General features: G+C 68.5%; 3 protein-coding genes and 1 non-coding gene across 4 annotated transcripts in view; 2 read left to right on the top strand and 2 right to left on the bottom strand.

The window, feature by feature from the left end:
* Positions 1 to 2,336: 2,336 nt before the first annotated feature.
* On the top strand, positions 2,337 to 2,427 carry TRNAI-UAU (transfer RNA isoleucine (anticodon UAU)). The gene is given in 2 exon segments: positions 2,337 to 2,374; positions 2,392 to 2,427. It is a non-coding gene; the product is annotated as a tRNA-Ile (tRNA).
* Positions 2,428 to 4,955: 2,528 nt separating this feature from the next.
* CACNB1 (calcium voltage-gated channel auxiliary subunit beta 1) lies at positions 4,956 to 17,632 on the bottom strand. Its single transcript, XM_074849683.1, is given in 15 exon segments — positions 4,956 to 5,616; positions 5,619 to 5,982; positions 7,233 to 7,418; positions 8,332 to 8,427; positions 8,562 to 8,713; positions 9,505 to 9,614; positions 10,126 to 10,184; positions 10,272 to 10,352; positions 10,546 to 10,565; positions 12,242 to 12,318; positions 12,416 to 12,552; positions 12,681 to 12,803; positions 13,262 to 13,381; positions 15,132 to 15,218; positions 16,938 to 17,632. Coding segments are annotated over 15 exon segments (2,325 nt in total). The 5' UTR covers positions 17,571 to 17,632; the 3' UTR covers positions 4,956 to 5,536.
* Positions 17,633 to 20,615: 2,983 nt separating this feature from the next.
* Positions 20,616 to 22,244, top strand: RPL19 (ribosomal protein L19). Its single transcript, XM_074849366.1, has 4 exons — positions 20,616 to 20,752; positions 21,190 to 21,296; positions 21,746 to 21,868; positions 22,087 to 22,244. Exons 1-4 carry the CDS (start codon positions 20,748 to 20,750, stop codon positions 22,209 to 22,211), a joined length of 360 nt encoding a protein of 119 aa, XP_074705467.1. The 5' UTR covers positions 20,616 to 20,747; the 3' UTR covers positions 22,212 to 22,244.
* Positions 22,228 to 22,251, bottom strand: part of STAC2 (SH3 and cysteine rich domain 2) — a 5,853-nt gene continuing 5,829 nt past the window's right edge. Inside the window, 1 exon segment of the mRNA XM_074849674.1 lies at positions 22,228 to 22,233. Coding sequence (XP_074705775.1) covers positions 22,228 to 22,233 — 6 coding nt within the window.

Genomic DNA, 22,251 nt, shown 5'->3' on the forward strand with positions numbered 1-22,251 from the left:
CCAGTGGGAGACGGATGGGGGGCGCAGGGGGGTCGCGCCCGAGGAGCGAGGTCAATATTTGCTCCTTAAGCCACTGCGCAAACGGACATGTGCGGGGCCGGATCCTGCCCCGGGGCACCGGCACCTCCTGGACCACGGGGAGAAAGGAAGTTTGGGGTCCCCCCACCCGGTGCAAGCAGCCGCGGTGGCTTTCGAGCCCCTGATCTGGGGTGTCCCCTCACTGAGCTGCGCCCGTGTCACCCATCAGCCTCCCCTTTTACAGACGGGGAAACTGAGGCACGAAGCAGGGGGCAATCGCCCAGTCGCAGCGAGGGAAACCCCACGGGGGGGTGACCTCCCTCCTCGCAGCAGGATGCGTCCCTGGAGCCCAAAGGAGGGGACACCCAGGTGTCCCCCACTCCCAGCGAGCCACCAGCTCCTGCCCCTGGGGACAAAGCCCCCCCCCGTGTCACAGCCTGGCAACAGGGAGCCAGTCCTGGGGGGGCTCTTCCCACTGCGAAGTGTATTGGAGAGGTTGGGGGGAGCGCGGGGGGGCCCCGGCTGAGCCCCCCCGCCTGTTTGGGGACATGGTGGTGGCATTGTCTGGGGGATCCGCTCAGGGGGGGCCATTTGCGGGTTTGCCCAGGCCGGTGCCAGCTCCGCGGGGAGATAAGGGCGGGACACGCAAACACCTCGTTTGCAAACCCGTTAGGGAGGGCGCAAAGCCCGTCACCCCCGGGGACTGTGTGCAGGGGAGGGGGGCGGGGGGGGGGGGGGCAAGCACCGGGGTTGGGGAGCGGGGACACGACACAAAACACAGGCCAGATGCCAACCAGGTGCCCACCGCTGCCCTTCCTGGGGGTCCCAACCTTTGCCCCCCGCTTTCTCCTTCCGCCTCCCCCCCATCCTCGCTGTCCCCTGTGTCCCACCGCCCCAGAAAAAAGGGGGGGACAAACCCAGGAACTGAACCCCGTTGTTGCACGGAGCCGCTTGCGGCCTGGCAGGGTGCTGGCACCCACTGTCACCCCAGAAAAAAAAGGGGGGGACAAACCCAGGAACTGAACCCCGTTGTTGCTGGAGCTGCTTGTGACCTGGCAGGGTGCTGGCACCCACCGTCACCCCAGAAAAAAAGGGGGGGGACAAACCCGGGAACCGAAGCCTGTTGTTGCACGGAGCCGCTTGTGACCTGGCAGCCACCGCCACCCCGAGCCTCGGGGGGACCCCAGGGGCTGACAGGGACCCAGGGCACCCCGGGCTGCACCCCAAGGCTGGAGTCCCCCCCCCCCCGGCGCCGGAGCCAGACTGCTCCGAGGGGGCCGTTTACTCTGGGGCTGTTGCCCCCAGCGAGGGGAAGGTGGCAATTATGTTAATCCCTTAACCCCTGATTGCCGCCTCCTTCCCCATTAGGTGGGCAAACAGTTTTAGCAGCGGGGGCCAAGATAGCCCGTGGGCTACATAAACCCAGCGGCCGCGGGCCCGAGCACCCCAGTGCCACCCGCCAGCAGCATGGTGACGTCCCCAGCCATCCTCTGCCTCGTCGCCTCCCTCCTGCCCGTGGCCCCCGCGCACCTCTGGGCCTGGATGTACTCCCTGCCCCAGCACCCGCCCCACGAAGCCGCCAGCCCGGGGGACAACCTGGAGGAGGTGAGTGGGGGTGGGTGACCCCCCCCGGAACACACCACACCCCCCCCCCCCTCGGGCGTGGGGTTCCTGGGGGAGAGGAGCGGGGGGTGCCGCTGCAGGAGGGTGGGTGCAGGATTTGCAGCAGGGTGGGAGTGGGAGAGGATGGGCGCAGGGGTGGGCGCAGGGGTGATTTGTAGCAGGGTGGGGGCTGAGTTTACAGCTGGGGTGGGAGTAGAATTTGTAGCTGGGGTTGCAGCCAGGGTGGGAGCAGGGGTGGGCACAGAATTTGCAGCAGGGTGGGAGCTGAATTTGCAGCCGGGGGGGGGGGGAGCAGAGGTGGGCACAGAATTTGCAGCAGGGTGGGAGTGGGAGCAGGGTGGGCGCAGGGTCGGGTGTGGGATTTGCAGTAGGGTGGGAGCTGAATTTACAGCCGGGGGGGCGGGGAGCAGGGTGAGAGGAGCGGATGCAGAATTTGCAGCCAGGGTGGGGGGAGCAGGGTCTGCAGCTGGGGGGGGGGGGGGGAGTGGGAGCAGGGGGGAGCTGAGTTTCCAGCGGGGTGGGAGCAGGAGCGGGCACAGGATTCGCAGCAGGGTGGGAGCTGAGTTCACAGCCGGGGGGTGCAGGAGTTGCAGCAAGGGGGGGTGTAAGGTGGGAGCGGGGGGGGGCAGCGCAATGCGGGGGGCGGGGGGCGGCGGGGCCGGGAGGGGGCGCGGGCGCGGCGGGCGGCGCCGGGCGCTCCAGTGGCGCAATCGGTCAGCGCGCGGTACTTATAGGGCAGTACGCGGAGCAATGCCGAGGTTGTGAGTTCGAGCCTCACCTGGAGCAGGACTTTTACGGGCTCCGGCAACGCCGCCGCCACCCCTCGCTCTTCCCCTTCCCCCCCCAAAACGCACCCCCCAATCCCCCGCTGGGTTTTCTTTTCCCGAGAAAAAAACCCGGAACGCTGCGGGGTGCTGTTTCCCGCGGGGATGGGTCGCCCCAGCGCTGCTGAGCTGCCCCCGGCCTTTGCCCCCCACTCCCTAAACCGCCCCCCCCCCGCTCCGCTTCCTAACGTCCAAACACGCTTTTTGCCCCCTGCTGCTGTTTCTGGCCTGTCCCCGGGGTCAGGGCTGGGGGTCAGGGATGGGGCCCGGTGCCCTGACGTGCTGTGTGTGTGTCCCCCCCCCCCGCAGGTGACCCCGTGCAGCCCGGCCACCCCCTGTGCCCACGGACACTTCTGCGACGAGCACTTCGGGCTGTGCCTGCCCACGCGCCCCGCGGGACAGTACTGCCGCCGGGACACCCACTGCGCCCACGGGCTCCTCTGCATGTTCGGGAAGTGCCAACAGCCGGTGCCCGACGGGCAGGAGGGTGAGATGGGGTCGGGGATGGGGGGGGGACACAAGGGACAGCCCTGCCAGCCTCACCCCGGTGACCTGAGTCACGCTGATGGGGCGGGCGCCAACCTCCGGCGTCAGCCTCGACGGTGCGAAGCCAACGGGTGCTGGGGGCGGCCCAGCCCCGTTTCTCCCAGCCCCTGCGGCTCCATCTCTGTCCCCCAGCCTGGCGATGGTGTATGTGGGGGGGTCCCCTAACCCCGTTTTCCGCCCCACCAGGAGCCCGGTGCCAGCGGGACGAGGACTGCGGCGCGGGCGGCTGCTGCGCGCGGCGGCACGGTGAGCGGGTGTGCCAGCGGCGGCTGGAGCTGGCCCAGAGCTGCCACGTGCCCCCCGGGGGTCTGGCCTTCAGCATCAACCAGGTCTGCCCGTGCCAGGCCGGGCTGGTCTGCCGGGCCACCGCACCTGGGCGAGAGTGAGTACAGGGGGCTGCTGGGGATCCCCCCGAGCCGGGGAGGGGGACTGGCGGACACCTGGGTCCTGGGGACCGCGGCGGCACTGACATCCCCGTGTCCCCTCCGCAGGAAGGCGTTCGAGTACGGCCCAGAGAAGAGCGAGTGGAGGTGCCGGCAGCCCTGAGCCGGCAGCGCTGTATTTATTCCCTGTAAATAACGTGTCCGGAGCCGGCCGAGCGCCGCTAAACCCCGGTGGCTGCCGCTGGCGACCATCACCCTGGCAGCGGGGCGGCAGGAGCCCCACTAACTCCTGCTTTGGGTCTTCGCCCCTTCCCAGGAGCTGGGCAGGTCCCAGCTCCAGCCCTGGCAGTGCCCCCACCCCGGGCACCCGCTGAAGGGCCACCCCACGGAGAGATATGGGGGGGGGGGTCACTGCAGAGCTGAGTTGTGCCCGGTCTCAGCGCTGGCCCCTCCCTGGTGGCTGCGGATCCCGTGTGTGTGTGTGTGTGTGTGTCCCCAGCCCGGCGCAGCCCCCACCAAGCACAGCTGCGGGGCAGGTCTCACCGAAATGTTTATTACAAAGAACCAAGCGAGCGGGGCGAGTCCCCCCACACACCAACGAGAATAAATAAATAAAATACACTTTGTTGGGTCTTTTTAAATAAAGTTTGTGGAGTGACATAAATACGGGACGTCCCTCTGCCCGTGAGGGGGGAACCCACTGCCCGGACCCTGGCCGCTGCGGGGGCAGGCGAGTCTCAAAGCACTTGGCAGGCAGTGACACCGAGTGCCGTGTCCCCCCCCTGCCCCCCCCCCCAAAAAAGGGGATACTGAGGCACGCGATGGGCAGAGGTGGCTTGGCAGCGGCTGGGTGCCCCCTGAGCCCCCCCCCCCGGCCTGGGCTGGCAAGGCTTGGTGGTCTGGGTAAGGCAGCGACCCCGGGGATCCCCAGCATCTCCCCCCCCCGGGGAGGGGAGGGGGGCAAGGCGCTGCCCCATAAGCGGGGCAAGCGCAGCCCCACAGCAAGGGCTGGATGTGGGGTGTCCCCGCTCCACCCTGGTGTGGTCACCCCCGTGGAGATGGAGGTGGGGGGGGGGCCGAGGGACACCCCGGGGCGGGCGCAGGAGAAGGCAGTGCCCCGGGGTGCTGGGGGGGGGGGGGGGGGCGAAGGCAGCCCTGTGGGGCTGGGGGGGACAGACACACACACACGGACAGACAGGCTCACGGACGGACGGACGGACAGACACAGCTGGATGGGGTGAGAGCGGTCAGGCACGGTGGGGCGGGGGGATTGGCACAGGGGGGGTTTGGGGGGGCGGAGGGGCAGGGGTCTGGCACTGCCCGGCGCACCCCGGTGGTCCCAAGGAAAGGGGGGGGGCAGCGTGGAGCCCCCCCAGGGCAGAGGGACCCTCCGGGTGCTGCCGCAGCAGGCCAGGGCTGGGCAGCTGTTAGCACGTGTTAGACCCCCCCAAACTGGCTCAGATTTGCCCCCCCCCCCCATTCAGGCAGAGCCCCTCCAAGGCAAACACATGCAAACTGCCCCTGCCCCCCAGGGTGCAGGCAGCACCCCAGGGGGGCACAACCTGGGGCAGCGGGGACCCCTCCACTGCTGGAGCACCCCAAAGTCCTGCACACACCGCACACGCATGCACAACCCCCCCCACCTTGCTGCTGGGGGGGCTGTGGGTCACAGCCCTGCACGGGTGCAGAGCCAGGCTGCAGACACTGCCTGGGAGGGGGATGTGGGGGGGGGCAGCTGGCAGGGACCCCCCCCCCACTGCCACGGCCAGCTCAGGGGTCCCCCCACAGCCGGGTGGCAAACAGCACCATGGAGAAGCGGGGGCACCCGGGGAGGGGGGGGACATGGGGACATGCCGGTCACCCGGGGTCCCCTTTGGTCACTTGCTCTCCCTGGGGGTGCGGGGGGGGGGGGAAGGCCCGAGGCACCGTGAGATGCTGGGGGGCTGTGGTGGGAGGGCGAGGGGAGACACCCCCCACACACCAAGGAGTGGGGCAGGGGGAGCCCCCAGGACAAAGCAGGGGCTCCCCATGGCACAGCTGGCCGGGCTTTGGGGGGGGCACAAAGGCAACCAGGGGGGTTCTCCCCCACCCCAAAACCAACGCTGGGAGCTGGGGGGGGGTTCCATCCCTGCCTGCACCCCCTCACCCTAATGGATGTAAACGTCCTGGCCCCAGCCCTCCGCGTCGCTCCGGTCCAGGCCGAGGGGCTCCGGCGGGTCGGAGTCACAGCGGTCTCGGCCCCGTGGCCCCCGGCCCCCGTGCCCGGGCTCGTCCTTGTCCCAGGTTCCGGGGTGCTGGTGGCCGGGGGGGGCGCGGGGTGCGGCCCCGGGGGGACCCGGTGGCTCCTCCTCGCCGGGGTCGGTCTCGATGTCCATGCAGCAGGAATCGCCGGGCTCCGTGCCGGCCGAATCCCGGCTGCCCGGGGTCTCCGAGTCGAAGGTGTCCTGGCGGGACAGGCTGCGGGGGGCCGGGCGGGAGGGCGGCGGGGGGGGGCGGCCCTGCCCGCGGCCCCCCGCTTCGCCGGGGCCCTGCCGGAGGCGGCCGTGCTCCCCCTCGCGCGGCGGCTCCCCGGGCACTAGGTACGGACCCTGGTTAGGAGAAGCAACCACACCGTGCAAGAAGGGACGGACAGACGGACAGAGGGACGGGGTGGGGGGGGGTTAGTGGGGGGGTGGGTTAGCTGGGGGGGTGCAGGAGGGGTGGCACATGCACTCCTGCCCAGCCTGGCCTGCCTGCATCGCACCGCTCACTCGGGACATGACGGCGACAGGTCTCAGCCCCGGGGTGGGAGTGGGGGGGTCACTGGGGCAGAGCCAGAGACGGGGGGGCAGGTGGGGGGGGGGGACAAGCAGCATGGGGAGGGCTGCGGGGAAAGGGGGGGGGGGGGGCTGGCGTGCCTGCAGTGTCCCGCTCGCTGGAAGAATTAGCGACAGACAACACAGGACAGACGTCCCTCCTCTGCCTCCTGCCCTGGGCGGGTGCTGCGGCCCCCCCCAGGCTCAGCACCGTGAACCCCAGGGCAGGATGGGGCTCTGTGTCCCCCCCCCCCACTCACACCAGGACACCCCATAAGGCCTCGTGGCTGCCACGGCCCCCCCGAGCTCCGGAGAGGTGTGAGATGGGGGTGCTGGCACCCCAGGAGCCCCCAGGGAGGCACTGAGGGGACCCAGGGGGTCTTGGAGGGGCCAGATTCTTGGGGGGGCCCCAATCCCCAGGGGAGCTCCAGGCCTGGGAGGGGACACAGATCCCCAGGGGGGACCCCGACTCTGGGGCTGGCACCAGTCCTGGGCAGGGAGCAGCTCCCCAGGGCTGATCCCAGGGGTGACCCCAATCCTGGAAGGGGAGCAGGTCCCCAGGGGTGGCCCTGATCCCAGGTTTGACCCCAAAGTCGGGGAGGGGGCAGGTGAACAGGTCCCCAGGGGTGGCCCCAAACCCAGGGTGGGGGAAACAGGTCCCCAGGGGGGATGATCTCAGGGACAATCCCATCCCAGGGGTGCTCCAATTCCCCAGGGTGGCCCCAAACCCAGGGAGGGGAGCAGGTGCCTGTGGGGGGTGGGAGGGGGCAATCCCAGGGATGGTCCCACCCCTGGGGGGGGCCACAGATCCCCAGAGGGGGCCAGCCCAAGGATGATCCCACTCCTGGGAGGCCACAATTCCGCGGGGTGTCCCCAGTCCCAAGGGTATCCCCAAGAACGAGGGGGTTGGGGGGGGGGGAATGTCCCCGCTGCCGTCTCACAGCGCGTGCTCCTCGAGGGGTGCGGGGGGGGCTGGGGGTGGTCTCGGTGCCCCCGCGCCCCCAGAGGCCCAGGTTCCTGCGCAGGGAGGTGAGAACCTGTACCTGGAGGTTGGAGACGGGCGCGGGGCTGGCGGCCAGGGCGGCCGTGGCCATGGTGCGGTTCAGCAGCGGGTTGGGGGGGTTGCTGCTGGGGGGGTGCGTCGCCTTCCAGTAGGCCTCCAGGTACTCGGCCAGGTGCTCGCAGGCCTCCTCCAGCTGGTTCTCGTCCAGCACGATGTCGAACATCTCCTGGGGACGACGGGAGGAGGCTGTGGGGCGGGGCGGGGCGGGGCGGGGTGCCAGGACCAAGGGTGGAGCCTATGGGACAGGGCGGGGCCTAGGGGACAGGGTGGGGCCTATGGGATGGGGCGGGGCCTAAGGGATGGGGTGGGGCCTATGAGACAGGGCGGGGCCTATGAGACAGGGCAGGGCCTAGGGGACAGGGTGGGGCCTAAGGGATGGGGCAGGGCCTAAGGGATGGGGTGGGGCCTAAAGGACAGGGTGGGGCCTAGGGGACAGGGCGGGGCTTCCAGACCCAGGGCGGAGCCTGTGGTCCAAGCTGAGGGGGTGGGAGGAGCATCTGGCCTGTTGGGGCGGAGCCTCCGGCCTCGGGGCGGAGCCACTGACGTCCCCGAGGTGCTGGGAGGAGACTCCGGTGGCGACTCTGGGCCACAAGGGGGTGGAGCCCGACACCAGGACGAGGGGCTGGGGGGGGTCAGAGTGCAGGGCAGGCAGGGCGGGCAGGGCAGGCAGGGCAGGGCAGGGCAGGGCGGGCAGGGCGGGCAGGGCAGGGCAGGGCAGGGCAGGGCGGGCAGGGCGGGCAGGGTGGGCAGGGTGGGCAGGGTAGGGCAGGCAGGGCATGGCAGGGCGGGCAGGGCAGGGCAGGGCAGGGCAGGGCGGGCAGGGTGGGCAGGGTGGGCAGGGCAGGGCAGGCAGGGCAGGCAGGGCAGGGCGGGCAGGGTGGGCAGGGTGGGCAGGGCAGGGCAGGCAGGGCAGGCAGGGCAGGCAGGGCATGGCAGGGCGGGCAGGGCAGGGCAGGGCAGGGCAGGGCAGGGCGGGCAGGGTGGGCAGGGTGGGCAGGGCAGGGCAGGCAGGGCAGGCAGGGCAGGCAGGGCATGGCAGGGCGGGCGGGCAGGGCAGGCAGGGCAGGCAGGGTACTCACGGGCGGGCACTGCGCCAGCTTGTCGGACGCCACCATCTGCACGTTGAGGTGCTTCGCCTGGGACTTACCCCGGGACTTCACCAGCCGCTGCAGCACCTGGGGCAGGGGAGGGCAGCCCCGGGGGGGGGCCGTAGGGACCCGGCTGTCACCACCCAGCCCCCCACCCCTCCACAGCATGGCAGGGTGGGGTCTAGGACTGCCCCCCACCCGCCCCCGGGGCCCGCACCCACCTTGGGGGAGGTGATTTTGATGTAGACGATGATGGGGGCCAGGGATGTCTTGGCCAGCTGGGCCGGGTGGTTGATGGTGTCGGCGTCCAAGGCCACCAACTGCAGCGTCCGGGCCAGCTCGAAAATGCGCTCGGTCTCGCTCTGGACCTCGGCTGTGGGAGCAGGGAGACAGCGAGGGTCAGGGGGACAGCACGGGGGGGGACATGGGGGCTGAGGGGACAATGGCTGGGAGATGGGACGAGGGCAACGGGATGGGGACAGGACCTGTGCTGGGGCTTGGCCACTCCAGTGTCACCCCAGCCCCAGGGACGGGGGGGAGTTCGCCACAGTGGGCCCCCAGCACTGGCACCGGCTGGGTGAGGAAGGGGCAAAAAGCCCCCCCCGGCCCACACACAATTGGGGTGGGGGGTCAGATGGGGCTGTGTGACCGAGGTGACCCCAACCCTCAGACCCTGCTGCATCCCAGAGCCTGGTCACGGCCAGGCAGGGAGGACGGGGATCTCAGGGGACATGTCCCCTGCTGCCCCCCCACCCCTCGGCGGGCAGGGGGCTGCCAGGGGTCCCGGCGGGTCCACGCTACATACCCAAGACATCTGTATCAGGAGCAGGGGAGGAAGGAAGCAGCACGGAGGGGAGGAAACCCAAAGGAAAGGAAAAAAAGGGAAGGAAAGAAAAACACAGCAGAGAGAAGATAAAAAGGAGGAGGGAGAGAGAGACCGAGTCAAACCAGCCAGGGGGGAGCGCACAGCCCCGGGTCCCCCCCACGTTAGTCACCCCACACCCCCACACCTCACCCCCACCAGCCGTGCGCTGGCGCTGGCGGGATGAGCACCCCGGGATGGACGAGCTGGGAGGGGCAGGAGGCTGCCAGGCTGATACAGATGGAGGCTTGGGGGGGGCTGGGGGGGTTTGGGGGGGTCAGCGTGGGGCGGGTGAGCCTTACCCAGGCTGGAGCGGGTGCTGGAGCGCTCGATGATGGTGTGTTTGCTGGGGTTGTTCAGGACAGAGCGTTTGGCCAGGGAGATGTCGGCCGTCACCCGCGTGATGGAGATCCTGCGAGGCCGAGAGGGCACCGGTGGGTGGGGGGAGCAACAGTGGGTGCAAACACCCTCCCCCCACCCCCAAGTACACACCCACCCCCCTGGGGGGGCAGAATGGGATCCTCCTGCCATCCTCTTCCTCCCACCCCTGGCGCTGCCAGGAGCTGCGGCCACGGGACTCCTGCTCCTTGGGGACAGATCCCCCCGCAAGAGCAAGAGCCATGGGGCAGGGCTGAGGGTGCCCCCCCCCGGGGTTAGGGGTCCCCCATGGGGTTAGGGGTCCCCCCGTGGTGTTAGAGGATCCCCCATGGGATTAGGGGTCCTCTATGGGGTCAGAGATCCCCCATGGGGTTAGGGGTCCCCCCGTGGGGTGAAGAGTCCCCTGTGGTGTTGGAGTCCCCCCATGGGATTAGGGGTCCCCCCATGGTGTTAGGGGTCCCCCCATGGGATTAGTGGTCCTCCGAGGGGTCAGGGGTCCCCCCATGGGGTGAAGGATCCCCCGGCCACGCAGCCGCCTGTCTCACCTGCCATCAAAGCGATGCTTCAAGAAGTCGAAGAGCGCTTTCTGCATCATGTCTGTGACCTGGGGAGGGAGGAAGAGCATGGGGGCTGGGGGGTGTGTGTGTGTCCCCCATATCCTGTCCCCCACCTCGTCCCCCTAACTCCTCACCTCGTAGCCCTTCAGCGACGGCCCCACCAGGATGATGGGCCGCATGGAGGGCACCACGTCGTATGGGGGCACGTGCTCGGCCTGGGGGGGCAGAACCGGGGTGTTAGTGGGGCTGGGGGGGGCCGGGGAGGGGGGCCAGGACACCGGGGGACGCTCAGCTTCACCCCTGCAAGGGCAGCTCTGGGGATGGGGGGGAAAGGGGCGGGGGCTGCAAGCGGGGGGCACCCCATCCCCTCCCCGCGGGCCCTCCCGGGGGGGTCCTGACGCTACTTACCGATTTCTGCTTCTGCTTCGCTACGTCCCGAGAGGCCGCACGGGGCCGGGGGGGGGGCAAGAGAAGACAAACAAGGCATGCGTGTTATCCGCGGGGAGCGGGGGCACCGAGCTGGGCTGGGGGGGACGGGGGTGTGCGTGTGGGTCCCCCCCCCCCCGGGGGGCTGCGTGTGTGTGTCCCCCCCCCCGGGGGGCTGCTCCATGAGTGGGTTCACATGAAGCATTGCCCTGATCTTCCATTTGGGGGGCAAGCGGGGGCTCTGCGGGGCTTGGAGAGCGGGATGGGGGGGTGGCGGGGGGCCACAAGCCCTTGCAGACACTCCCCCCCCCCGCCACGGGCTGTGGTTGCGCCCGAATCCCCCCCCAGCTTCTGCCCAGTTTGGGGGGGAGGAACAGTCCATTCCCACTCGCGGGGGGAGACGAGACACCGGCCGTGCTGGCACACACCATGCGCACACTGGGGGACCCCAGGCAACGGGGGGGTGGGGGGGGGCACGGACTGATCCATCCCATGGATCATGGGGGGGGCAGCCACGGACTGATCCATCCCATAGACCATGAGGGGAGATCAGCCACGGACTGATCCATCCCATAGATCATGGGGGGGGAGGATCAGCCACGGACTGATCCATCCCATAGATCATGGGGGGAGGATCTGCCACGGACTGATCCATCCCATAGACCACGGGGGGGGGGCAGCCACGGACTGATCCATCCCATAGATCATGGGGGGAGGATCTGCCACGGACTGATCCATCCCATAGACCACGGGGGGGGGGCAGCCACGGACTGATCCATCCCATAGATCATGGGGGGGGGGGGCAGCCACGGACTAATCCATCCCATAGGCCATGGAGGCGGGCAGCCATGGACTGATCCATCCCATAGACCACGGGGGGGGGGCAGCCACGGACTGATCCATCCCATAGACCACGGAGGGGGGCAGCCACGGCCTGATCCACCCCATGGCCCACGGGAGGGAGGATCAGCCACGGCCTGTCCCACCCCACGGTGCATGGGGGACCCCCCCGCCGCCCCGTCCCCTGCAGACTCTCATGCCCATGCTGCGGCGTGGGGACGCGCCGTGGCGGCGCAGGCAGGGTGCTCGGGCAGCGCGTGGCCCCCAGCACCCGGCGGGTGCCCCCGCAGCCCCCGCCAGCCCTCCCAGGCAGTGTTAGGGCAGGCAGGGTGCAGCAGGCGAGCGGGGCGGGGGGGGGCCCCGGCGGGTGCCGTTACCTTCCTAAAGAAGGGGATGCGCTTGGTGTGGGCGGGGGGGGTGGTGACACTGCTCACGCTACTCTTAGGGGAGCGGTGGGTCTCCATGGCCTCCTCCTCCTCTAACTCATCGGGGTCAAAGGCAAAGCTAGGCATGTCCAGGGCACCTGGGGACGGAGGGGCAGCCGGAGCCGGGGAGAGGGGAGGGAGAAAAGAAGAGCGATAATGGCGATGGAAGAAGGAGAAAATGGAGACGGGGGGGGCTGGAGAGAGCAGGAGGGTGGTGGGGATGGGTGGGAGGAGAAGCAGGGGAGAGGGGGTCCCCAAGGGAGGGGGGTGTGCACCCGCCTGCCTGCACCCGGGGCGGAGGGGCCGGAGCTGTGGACGAAGGGGGGTTACCCAGTGGGGGACAGGGGAAGGATCAACCCCCCCCCGGGCTGGCCCTGCCCCGCTGAGGCTGCAGGGACCCCGGACACTCTTACCGCTGGCCGGGGGGGTGGGCCGGCGGGTCCCTGTCACCACGTCGCCCAGGCTGGAGCTGGAGTTGTCCCCTGATTTGCTGGATGGGAGAAGCACAAAGAGGGGGCACAGGAGTGAGGGTGGGATGGGGGGGGGCCGGGGGGAACTGGGGGGGGGGGACCAGGGATGAACCCCACCTCGAGCTCAGGCGGTTCTGCCTCATCTTCTGCTCCTGCAGCAGCCGCATGTTCTCCAGCTTGACGGGGCTGGGGATGAAGCCCACCTCGCAGCCCTCCTTCACCAGCCGCCCGATCCACCAGTCGTTGTTGTACTTCTGCGCCGGGAAAGGGAAGTGGGGGGGCGGGACGGACACCTGAAACCCCCAAACGCCCCCACCCACCCCCAGAGGGACCCCAACCCCGCACCCCTGCCACCCCCCCTCTACCCCAGCCCGGTGCCCACCTCCTTGATGTGCAGGAAGTCTTTGGGCTCGAAGCAGATGGCCATGCCCTGCACCGGCATGTCGTCGCTGGCAGAAGGGTTGTAGCCGACGTTCGTCCGCACGGCAAACGCCACCGGCTTCGTCTGCCAACGGGAGAGGGCTCAGCATCTCCCCCCACCCCAACCCGTGGAGATCCGCCCCCCCAGGGAGAGCTGGTCCCCCCCCCAGGCTCCTACGGGCACCGCAGCTGCTCACCGAAGCCTGGGCTGGGGACAGGGTGGTCACCACACCCCAGGAGCTAACAAGGGGCTCATTAGCTAATTGCTCTGGGCCCACACGATGCTCAGCCAAGGTGAGAACTCAGGTGTCCGGGCTCCCAGTTCTAACCAGTAGACCCCACTGCCTTCCCAATGCCACCGCTCCGGGGGACGGGACGCTGCGGGGATGGAGAGCAGGGGCAGCGCCGGGGGGGGTCCCCGTGCCTGGGGTCAGCCCCATCCCACAGTGGGTCCCATCCTGCCAGGGCAGCGGGGTGCGGAGGGGTCCGGGTGGGTGACTGGGGAGGCGGCGGGGGGGGTGGTTTCCATCCCAGCCCTCCCACCTTGGCTTTCTCCAGCTGCGCCATGGCCTGGCGCTCGGCCTCCTTGCGCAGCGCTTCGCGGTCCTCCTCCAGCGACACGTCCGAGTCCGAGGGGCGGCTGGTGTACGACTCCGCCGAGCCCTGCGAGAGCGGGGAGAGGGCTCAGCCCGCGCCGGCCCTCCCCCAAAAGGGGGAACCCACCCCCAAACCCGACCCCGCAGCCTTTTCCCCCCCTTGCACCATCAGGATCCTCTTGTTAGGGCTTGGTGCCCATCATCGTGGCTTCTGGGCACGCTGGGGAGAAACCACCCCCCCAAAAGCTGCCTCCTGCCCAGGCGGGGGCAAATCCTGCCCGGTGGCATCCCCGGTGGCGGGGTTACGGCAGGCCGAGGGCCGCAGCTGTTCCCACCGCTCCGGCGTGGAACGTGATACTGAGCCGGCGCCTGCTCCCGTCCCGCTGCCGTCGGCCTCCCCGGGCCTCTCCTCAGAGCTGGGAAAGCCACGAGGACCCCCCCACGCCTGCCCGCTGCACCCCCCCCGGCTGTCCCCCACCTCAGGGAAGGCCAGCGGGGACAGCGCTGTCCCTCCACCCCCCCCAAGGGGTCCCATGGCAATGGGGGAAGGGTGCTATGGGGCGACTTGGGGTCACCCCAGGACAAGGCGGGAGCTGGGGTGGGATTGGGGACCCTCTGCTCACCCCCCAGCCTCTGGGGACAAAGCCTGGGTGGGGGGGTAACGGGGACACCCACGGGGTCCCCCAGCCCCGGGGTAGTGGGTGCTGCGGGGGACGGCAAAGGCACCAACTGCCCTGAGGGGCTGCTCCCCCCCAGCCCCTCTATAATCCCCCCTCAGCCGCCCCAGAGCCCCCCGGGGTTGCGGGACCCCCCACCCCCCGTTTTTCCCCTTCTTTTCCAAAGAGCAGGGAGGTGGGGGCCGCTCTCCTTCACACAGGCCCCTACCCCTGGCCATGGGGCAGCAGCCCCCCAGGGGACCCCCCCCCAAAAACCACAGGGCAGAGACCAGCTGCCCCATCTCCTCCTGCCGCTGCTGGGGGTCTGGCCCCTCCTGAGCCCCCCAGCCCCATGGTGAGACTGCAGGGGCCTTTTGGGGGGGGGGGGTGTGGTGTCACCTGGGGTCCAGGCACGATGCCCTCACCCCGCACACCCCGTGGGTCCCCCCAGCTCCCGGGACCACCCGCTCCAACCCCCACGGAGCCGAGAGGGGGGGGACCCTGCCCCCAGGGCAGAGCCGGCAAACCGGGACAGGAGGAGGGTGCCCCGGGGGCTGGGGGGGGCTGCGGGGCGGTGGGGGGGGGACGCTCACCGGGGCGGCGGGGTGGTCTTTGCCGGCTATCTCCATGGTGGCAGGGCCGGGGGCGAGTGGGGCGGGCGGGCGCTGGGTTGGGGCACCCGTGGGTCAGGTTTCAGCCCTGGGACGTTCGCAGCCGCCCCGGGTATATTTAGCCCGGTGCCGGGCAGGGGGTGGGGGGGGCCGGGGGGGGCCGCAGGGGCCGCTGCCAAGCCAGCCGGGTGGCCGGGGCTGGGGAGGGTGGCTTTGATGCCAGCTGGGTGATGCCAGGGCTGTGTCCCCTGCCTGGCACCCCCAGCAGGGACAGGGAACACCTGGGGGGCTCCAGGACCCCAAATATTCCCAATATGGGGGGGGGACAACTCCCCCCAGCACCCACCGCAGGGCAGAGAGGGGGTGGGGGGCACGGCCAGGTCTGGCTCAGCCATTGCAACGCCTGCACCCCCCCCCCGCCACCTCCAGGCCAGGCTCTGTTGCAAACCTGAACTCCCACCTTAGTCCCTGGGGGGACAATGGCCCCCCACAAGCAGGCAGGACCTCTGGGACCCCCCCTTCCGGGGAGAGCTGCCCCCCCCTCACTCACCTGCCGGACGAAGCTGTTGGAGGTGGTGTCAGACGAGGTGCTGCCGTCCGAGCGCTTGAAGCGGCTCTTGCGTTTGCTGTACTTGCTCTAGGGAGAGGAGGGGGGGGGCAAGAGGGGAGCGCTGGAGCCCCAGGACTCGGGGGGCAACTCTGCCCCCCCCAGCCCCAGCTGCCAGGGATGCTTCATCCCCCTCCACCCCCCCGCAAGCAAACCCAGCTCCTTCCCAGGGAAACTGAGGCAGGGAAGGGATGGGGTTGCCCCCCTGCATGGGGGCCGTGCAGCCCCCCCCAGGGACCCGGCGTTGCTTTATCCGGGGGGGCCGGATCCCCATGGGGAGGAGTGGGGGAGCTGGTGGGGCTGATCAGATTTGGGGGAGAGCCTGGCTCCTCGCTGCACCCCCCAAACACTCTGCCCCCCCACCCCGGGCCTGGCCAAACCAGAACCCAACCAGTGCCACAGGGAGGTGGCTGCTATGGGGGGGCACCCCCACACCCCCCCGCCACCCCCCCCCGCTGCCAGAGCACACGCACACGCGTGTGCACCCCCGTGCCCACCCCCACCACCCACCCCACATTCCAAAGGGACCCCCCCCCGCCCCGCTTCCTCCAGTGCCTCCTACTGGGATGGACTGGAGGAGATGGGGATGCCCCAGTGCCTGCAGCACCTCCTCGGGGTGGGGGGGGTCTCCTGTGGGGGGGTGGGAGAGGCTGGGACATGCCGGGGCTGTCACCTCAGCGGCGTCGCGGAGGGACAGCTGGGCCCAGCTGCCACCCAGCCGGGGGACGGGTGGTCCCCACGCCGGGCAGCACCGGGTATTTTTAGGTCCTTCGCCCCCGGACCCCCCCACACCCCTGCCCGCCCCCCCCCCCCCTTCCGCCATCCGCCGCTCCCAGTAGTGGATGCACATGGCTGGGGGGCAGTGGTGAAGGTCCCCGGAGATGGGGGGGGGACGGGACACAGTGGCCCCGCTGCCAGCGTGGGGTTCACCACAGCCACACAGAGACACCCCCCCCCACCCTGAGGTAGTGGGGCGGGGGGGGACTCCCAGCTCTGCCAGCACCCGGGCAGCTGGATGCAGCCAGGGCCTGTGTCTCCATCCCGTGTGTGTCCCCCCCCCCTCAAACTGTCACCCCAACTGGTTGATCCTCCCAGGCTGCCACGGGGGGGGGGGGGGGGCGGGGGGGTGTCTGACCTCATGGGGGTGCACGGGGGGGGTCAGCACCCAGCCAGGCCATGGGGATGAGGTTCTCCACTGGTGCCCCCACCCCATTGGAACCAGCCGGGGACACATCCCTTCTCTCCCCCAGGCTGAAGGGGACAAGCTGGAGGAGGGGGGGGGGGGGAAAGGGGGGGCACCACCCCGGCAGAGTTTTCCCAATTCCTAAAAGTTTCCCGGTACACACAACCCCCCCACACACCCACCTCCCCACCCCGGGGTGCTGCGGGTGGGCAAACCCAGGGGATGGGGTGGGGGGGTGCGGTGACACAGCAAGCAGCACAGAGCCCCCCCCCCCATGCGCTCCCCAAACCTGGGGGCTGGACACCCCCTTCCCTGGAATGCTTGTTGTTATTGCGGGGGGGGGGTGACTGCATTTGGGGTCCCTCCTTTGGGTAGGGGTGGGGGACACCCTGTTTTGCATGTTGGGGGTGAAATCCCCCCCCCGTTACAGGGTGTAGGGGTTGGGAATCGATGGGGTTCACCACACACCCCCCCCCCCCCCCGCCAGTGTACCCCGGGGAGTGGGCGCGCTGGTCCCCACGCAGACTCCCCCCCCTTTTCTCGTCCCCAAATTCCCGGGGTGTCACCTGGAGGGCGGCGTTGTCGAAGACGTCCATCTGGATGTCCTGCGTGGAGCTGTAGGGGGTTCGGGCCATGCCGCCTTCCCGCACCATGGAGCTCGCCGGGGTCGGCGGGTTTTGGGGTGCGGGGGGGACACACACACACAGACACACACACACACAGAGAGAGGGACAAGACGATGACGATGACGATGGAGCCCAGGCCTGGCCCCCGCGGTGACGGCGGCCCCGGCGTGCAGCGAGCGAGAGGAGGAGGAGGATGGAGGAGGAGGAGAAGGAGGAAGGAGGAGTAGGGACGGCGGCAGGGGGGGACAAGGGATGGCGGGCGGCCGCCTCCGCCTCGGCCGCTCCCACCGCGTTCCCGGCAGGGATGGGGGGATGCGGCCCCCCCGCCTCCCTTCCCAGGTAGGGTACCCCCAAAGCGGCTCCTACCCCTGGGGGTGAGGAGGATCCCCCCTCCCCAAAATTGGGGGGGGGGCAGTGGTGCCCACCGTGGCTCACACGCCCAGGCTTTAGCCCGGAGCAGGCTTGCTTGCTGGGGGGGGGGGAACCCCAAAAAGAGATGGGGGGGACACACAGGGTCCCCAGGCTGTTGTGTGGCTCATTTTGGGGGGGTCGCACAGGGACGTGTGCCCCCATCCCCAAACATCAGTGCCCAGAGCGGGATGTGCCACAGTCTGGGGAACCTGGGGCTCCCTCAGGATCAGGCTGCCCCTAAACCTCCAGCTTCTGCCCCCCCAGACCCCCCCCAAACTGGGATCCCTGCAGCCTCAGAGTGACCCACACCCCACACCCCCCCCGAGCCCCTCTGCCCCCCAGAGACACCCACACCCGGACCCAGAGCCATCTGCACCCCCCTGCGTGAAGCACCCAGGGAAAAGGCACCCTGGGGACCCCGCGGCAATGTTGGGGACACACACACACACCCCTCCCCGGGGCCGATGGGCCCCACGCACGGTGGGGAAGGGGCTTCACTTGGCACCCACTGTCCCCCCTATAGTGCATAGGGGAACCAGGAGTCTGGGGGGGCCCCTGTCCCCAGCACCATCCCTGCCTCCTCCTGCCAGCAGCTCCGAGGGACAGACCACGCGTGCCAGTGGGTGGGCGAGGGCTGGCGTGTGCCGGGCAGGACGCAGCTTGCCTCTGCCCCCTCCCCGGGGACCCTGCCGGCGCCGGGGCCGACCACCTCCTCCCTGGGCAGGACCAGGCTGAGACCTCCCGCACTCATCTCATGGCAACTGCACCGCAGGAGCTGCCGCCGCCGGCTGTTGGAAAGTTAAAAATTCCTTGGGCCCCCCCTTCCCCTGCTCCGTGCCCCGCGCCAGCGGGTCTTTTCCTGCTCCAGGCCCAGCTCCCGCAGCTGCGGGACAATGCGCCCGGGAAGCGGGACAGCTGCCACCAGAGTTTCCATTCGCAGCCCCCGTCCATCACCGGCACCGCGAGGTGCCTATGACGACATCGGCGCACACGTCGTGGCAGCCGGGCAGGTGGGGAAGGGGGGCTCGGGAGGAGGGGGGGGGTCACACTGAGCCCAGGACACAACCCCGGAGCCCCAACCATGCCCTGACTCTGCGCCTCGTGCCTGGCCAAGCGCCGGGTGTTGGGATTTCATTGACCCCCAACACCAAATCCTGCCCGTCTCTGGCTTTGCCCTCCTCGCCCCGGCCTGGGCCATGAGGCTGATGCAGCTGAAGCCCCCCCACCCCGCCCCGGGGGGGTGTCTGTGGTGGGGAGCAGAGGGTGGTGACGAGGGTGTTTTGGGGAGGCAGAGCCGGGTGCCAGGGCAGAGGCAGCGGGGGCCTGGAGGCGGAGGGCGAACGCACCATTCCCAGGCAGCTGCGTGGGAGCGTAACGCAATTACAGCATCTCTCCCTTCCAGCTGCCAGAGCTCCTCCGCTCCCCGGGCCTCCCCCGGCGCTGCCAGGGGCACGGCCCCTCCTGGGGGGCTCGCTTGGGGGGACCCAGGCTGAAACCTCTCCTCAAATTGGGGGGCAAATCAATCTCTTTGTTCCTGCTCCCCCTGGAATCTCAGCACCCAGCGGGACACCTCCCCAGGGCTCGGGACACGCGCACCCCCGCGTCTCCCACGCACCCTCCACGCTTTAATTTCCATCGGCAAAACCCCAAGAGCCACTCCCGGGCCGATAATTAAAACCCAGCCACTCTCCTGCCTCAGGAACCTCCAGATTTTGCTGTTTGTTTTATGAAAATGATGAGTCAGTTTTTAAACAGCAAAAGCCTGTGTTTATCCGTGTTTTTCTCTCAAAATGAACCAAAAATCTGTTGCCATCGGCTCCTCTTCTCACGCCATATGTTGACTGCGCTACGGCCGCCAGATTCAAAAGGAACCGTTAGCATCTTGTCTCGGGTGTTTAACGAGGCTCCTTTGGAGGCTTTCACTCTCCAGCCACTCGCCACCTTCAGCGGTTGAAAGGAAGGTGCAAAATGATGAAATTTGGGTGCTACTTCACATTTGGGTGGTTAAAAAGCAACATTTTCACTGGACAAGTTCACTTTAAAGTAGAAATTCAAGTCATGGAGAAACCCCTGTGTTTTTAGGCCAGTTACAATCTATACGTTAGCGTTTTATAAGCATTCCCTTCTTCCAGGAACTCTTCAACAATCTGTTCCTGGAGAGACTCCAGCGTTTTTCTGGGTCGTTTCTCTGACACCGGGACACCAGTTGCCACCAGGCCCATTTCAAGCCTCACTACGGCATTTTCTGGGAAGCGCTTCTGGCTGGGAGAGCCATGAAACATCATTCCGCCTGTCCCTGCCTCAGTTTTCCAGCTGCAAAATGGGCCACTAACAGGCCCAGACCTCACTTACTGTTTTTGATCACAAAATATTGGGAAGGTGAAACGCTCTCTGCCAACGCCAGCCCTCGCTGTAGCGCTGTTACACCCCTCCCAAGGGGTTATTTCACAGGAAAATACGAATCCCCCCCTTTCTCAGCAGCACCGTAACCCAATCGCTGCAAGAGGTGGAACTTGATCCACAGCGGAAACAAAGCAGGATCCGAGCTCCCAGCTCGCCACTCTCCTGCACCAACGCCCGGACGCTCACACCACCCTCCTTTGGGGCCATTTCTTGGGAAACCAGGACTGACCGCACACCAACGCTAGAGAACGCGACATCCCATTTCTTGTGACGAAAAGCAACGTGACAAAGCTGACGCTCAACTCCTCCTAACCTACACCTGCCCGGGCAGGCGGGGAGGGTGAGGAGGGACAACCCGGGCCCAGGTTTCCCCTCAGACCCAACAAGGAGCCTGAGCCCGGGCTGGGGGCCACCCCCCCGCGGGGTGAGGGGAGGCCTACAGGGAGGGCAGGCCCACCGGCGGGGAGGGGGCAGCCCCCCGGCTCCCTGCAGCCCCCCGCAGCCCCCCAGCCTGCCTGCGCGGCCCCCGGGCACGCTCCTGCCCCCCCAGCTGCGGCCCAGTACTGCCCAGTGCTCCCCACAGCCCTCCCAGTTCACCCACGTGCTGCCCACAGGCGCCTCCGCGCATGCGCCGAGCCCGCCCGGCCCCGCCCCGCGCGCAGGCGCGGGCTGTACCACCCTGCAGCGAGGGGGGGGGGGCGAGGAAAAAACCGCGACTTTTTCTCCACGTCCCGCGGGGGTCTCGGCTCCCCGGGTGTCCTCTCCACCCGTAACCCCACCGTCGCGCTTCTCTCGCCGCGCTTCGGGCCGCTCCGAGGCCGCGGGGACGGAGCGGGGCAGGCGGGGGGTGGTACGTGCCGCTCCCCGCGGCACTGGCTGTGGGCGCGGCCAGGCCCGCCGCCTCTTCCTCTCAGCCCGGCCGCCGCCGCCGCCGCCATGAGGTGAGGGGCCGCGCTCCGCCGCCCCCCGGGCCTGCCCCGGCAGCGATGGGGAGCGGGGGTGACCGGCGGGGAGCCCTCGGTAGCGGGGGCTGCCCGGCTGCGCTGCGGGGGGGGCTCCGGGCCCTGCGAGGCGGTTGCGGCCTCCTCAGGCCTTGGGGAAAATGGCGGTTGGGCCGCGCGCTGGGGAGGGGGCGAAAATGGCGGCCGGGGCCTGCGCTGAGGGGAGCCCCAGGGGCCCTCGGGGGGCAGAGGGAGGGAGGGGACCGCTGAGCGCGGCCGATCCCGCTGCTCTTGGGCCCTGCGGCCCGTGGCCGCTCCCCCTTTTCCCCCGTCGTGCTGCTCCAGCAGCGCAGCCCCGCGGCCTTCAGGAGCTGCCAGAGCCCCGTCCGGGCGCGGGGGCCGGCGTGGCGCTGAGCTGTGTGCGCGGTTCCCCGCAGTATGCTCCGGCTCCAGAAGAGGCTGGCCTCCAGCGTCCTGCGCTGCGGCAAAAAGAAGGTCTGGCTGGATCCCAACGAAACGAATGAGATCGCCAACGCGAACTCGCGTAAGTCGTCGGATGCGGCCGTGCTGCGCATCGCTTGCCTTGCCCTGGGGAAAAGGGATGTGTCAGGGGTGTGGGAAGAGGTTTTCTGACCAGCTCGGTAGCGAGGAGGTTGGCTTAGATAAAATTCTGATACTTTGGCAACTGCTTTGTACTTCAGAGTGGAAATGAGTCCATCAGCAGAATTTGCAAAGCTCCCCAGTGCACTGACAAGAACTTGGTGCCTGGTGAGTTTGTGGTAGCGGGTTTAGTACGTGGTGTCTTCTGAGATAACTAGTGAGGGAGAGATGGGAGGGGAGACGAGCAGCTACATCAGCATGAGGGGCCTTTGGGGACGGCCTGGCTTGTCCTTTGCATTGGATCCTGTTTGTACAAGCCGGACGGGAGTCTGTACTTGCCTGATGTGTCCTCTCGTTGCACGTAAGATGTTGAACACGGAGTTCTTTCCACAGGTCAGCAGATCAGGAAATTGATTAAGGATGGTCTGATCATCCGCAAGCCTGTGACCGTTCACTCCCGTGCCCGATGCAGGAAGAACACCTTGGCCCGCCGGAAGGGCAGGCACATGGGCATCGGTAAGTGCTGGCTCCCAGAAATGTCTCTTTTCCACGGTACGTGATCCACCTGCAAGCTTAGATTGAGCAACATCTCCACGAGTCTTGTGGCAGGGCTGAAAAATACACAGTTTGTATGTGAATAGTTTTCTTCTTGAAGGGTTAAACACTCCAGCAAAAGCGTGTTGTTCCACTTGCAGAAATTTGGCCTCACTCTCATCCCATTTTTCCCTTGCTAGGTAAGAGAAAGGGTACGGCCAATGCTCGTATGCCCGAGAAGGTGACCTGGATGAGGAGGATGCGAATTCTGAGGCGCCTGCTCCGCAGATACAGGGAGTCCAAGAAGATCGACCGCCACATGTAAGCCTGCCAGTGCCACGTCAGCTCTGGGTCGCGTGTCCGCA

This window comes from Strix aluco, chromosome 24 (genome assembly GCF_031877795.1).
Source record: "Strix aluco isolate bStrAlu1 chromosome 24, bStrAlu1.hap1, whole genome shotgun sequence".
NCBI classification, from domain to species: domain Eukaryota; kingdom Metazoa; phylum Chordata; class Aves; order Strigiformes; family Strigidae; genus Strix; species Strix aluco.

Coding starts and splice junctions, on each gene's coding strand:
- RPL19 (XM_074849366.1), top strand. Junction 21,297..21,745: donor GATCGCCAACGCGAACTCGC/GTAAGTCGTCGG, acceptor TTCTTTCCACAG/GTCAGCAGATCAGGAAATTG. Junction 21,869..22,086: donor GGGCAGGCACATGGGCATCG/GTAAGTGCTGGC, acceptor TTCCCTTGCTAG/GTAAGAGAAAGGGTACGGCC.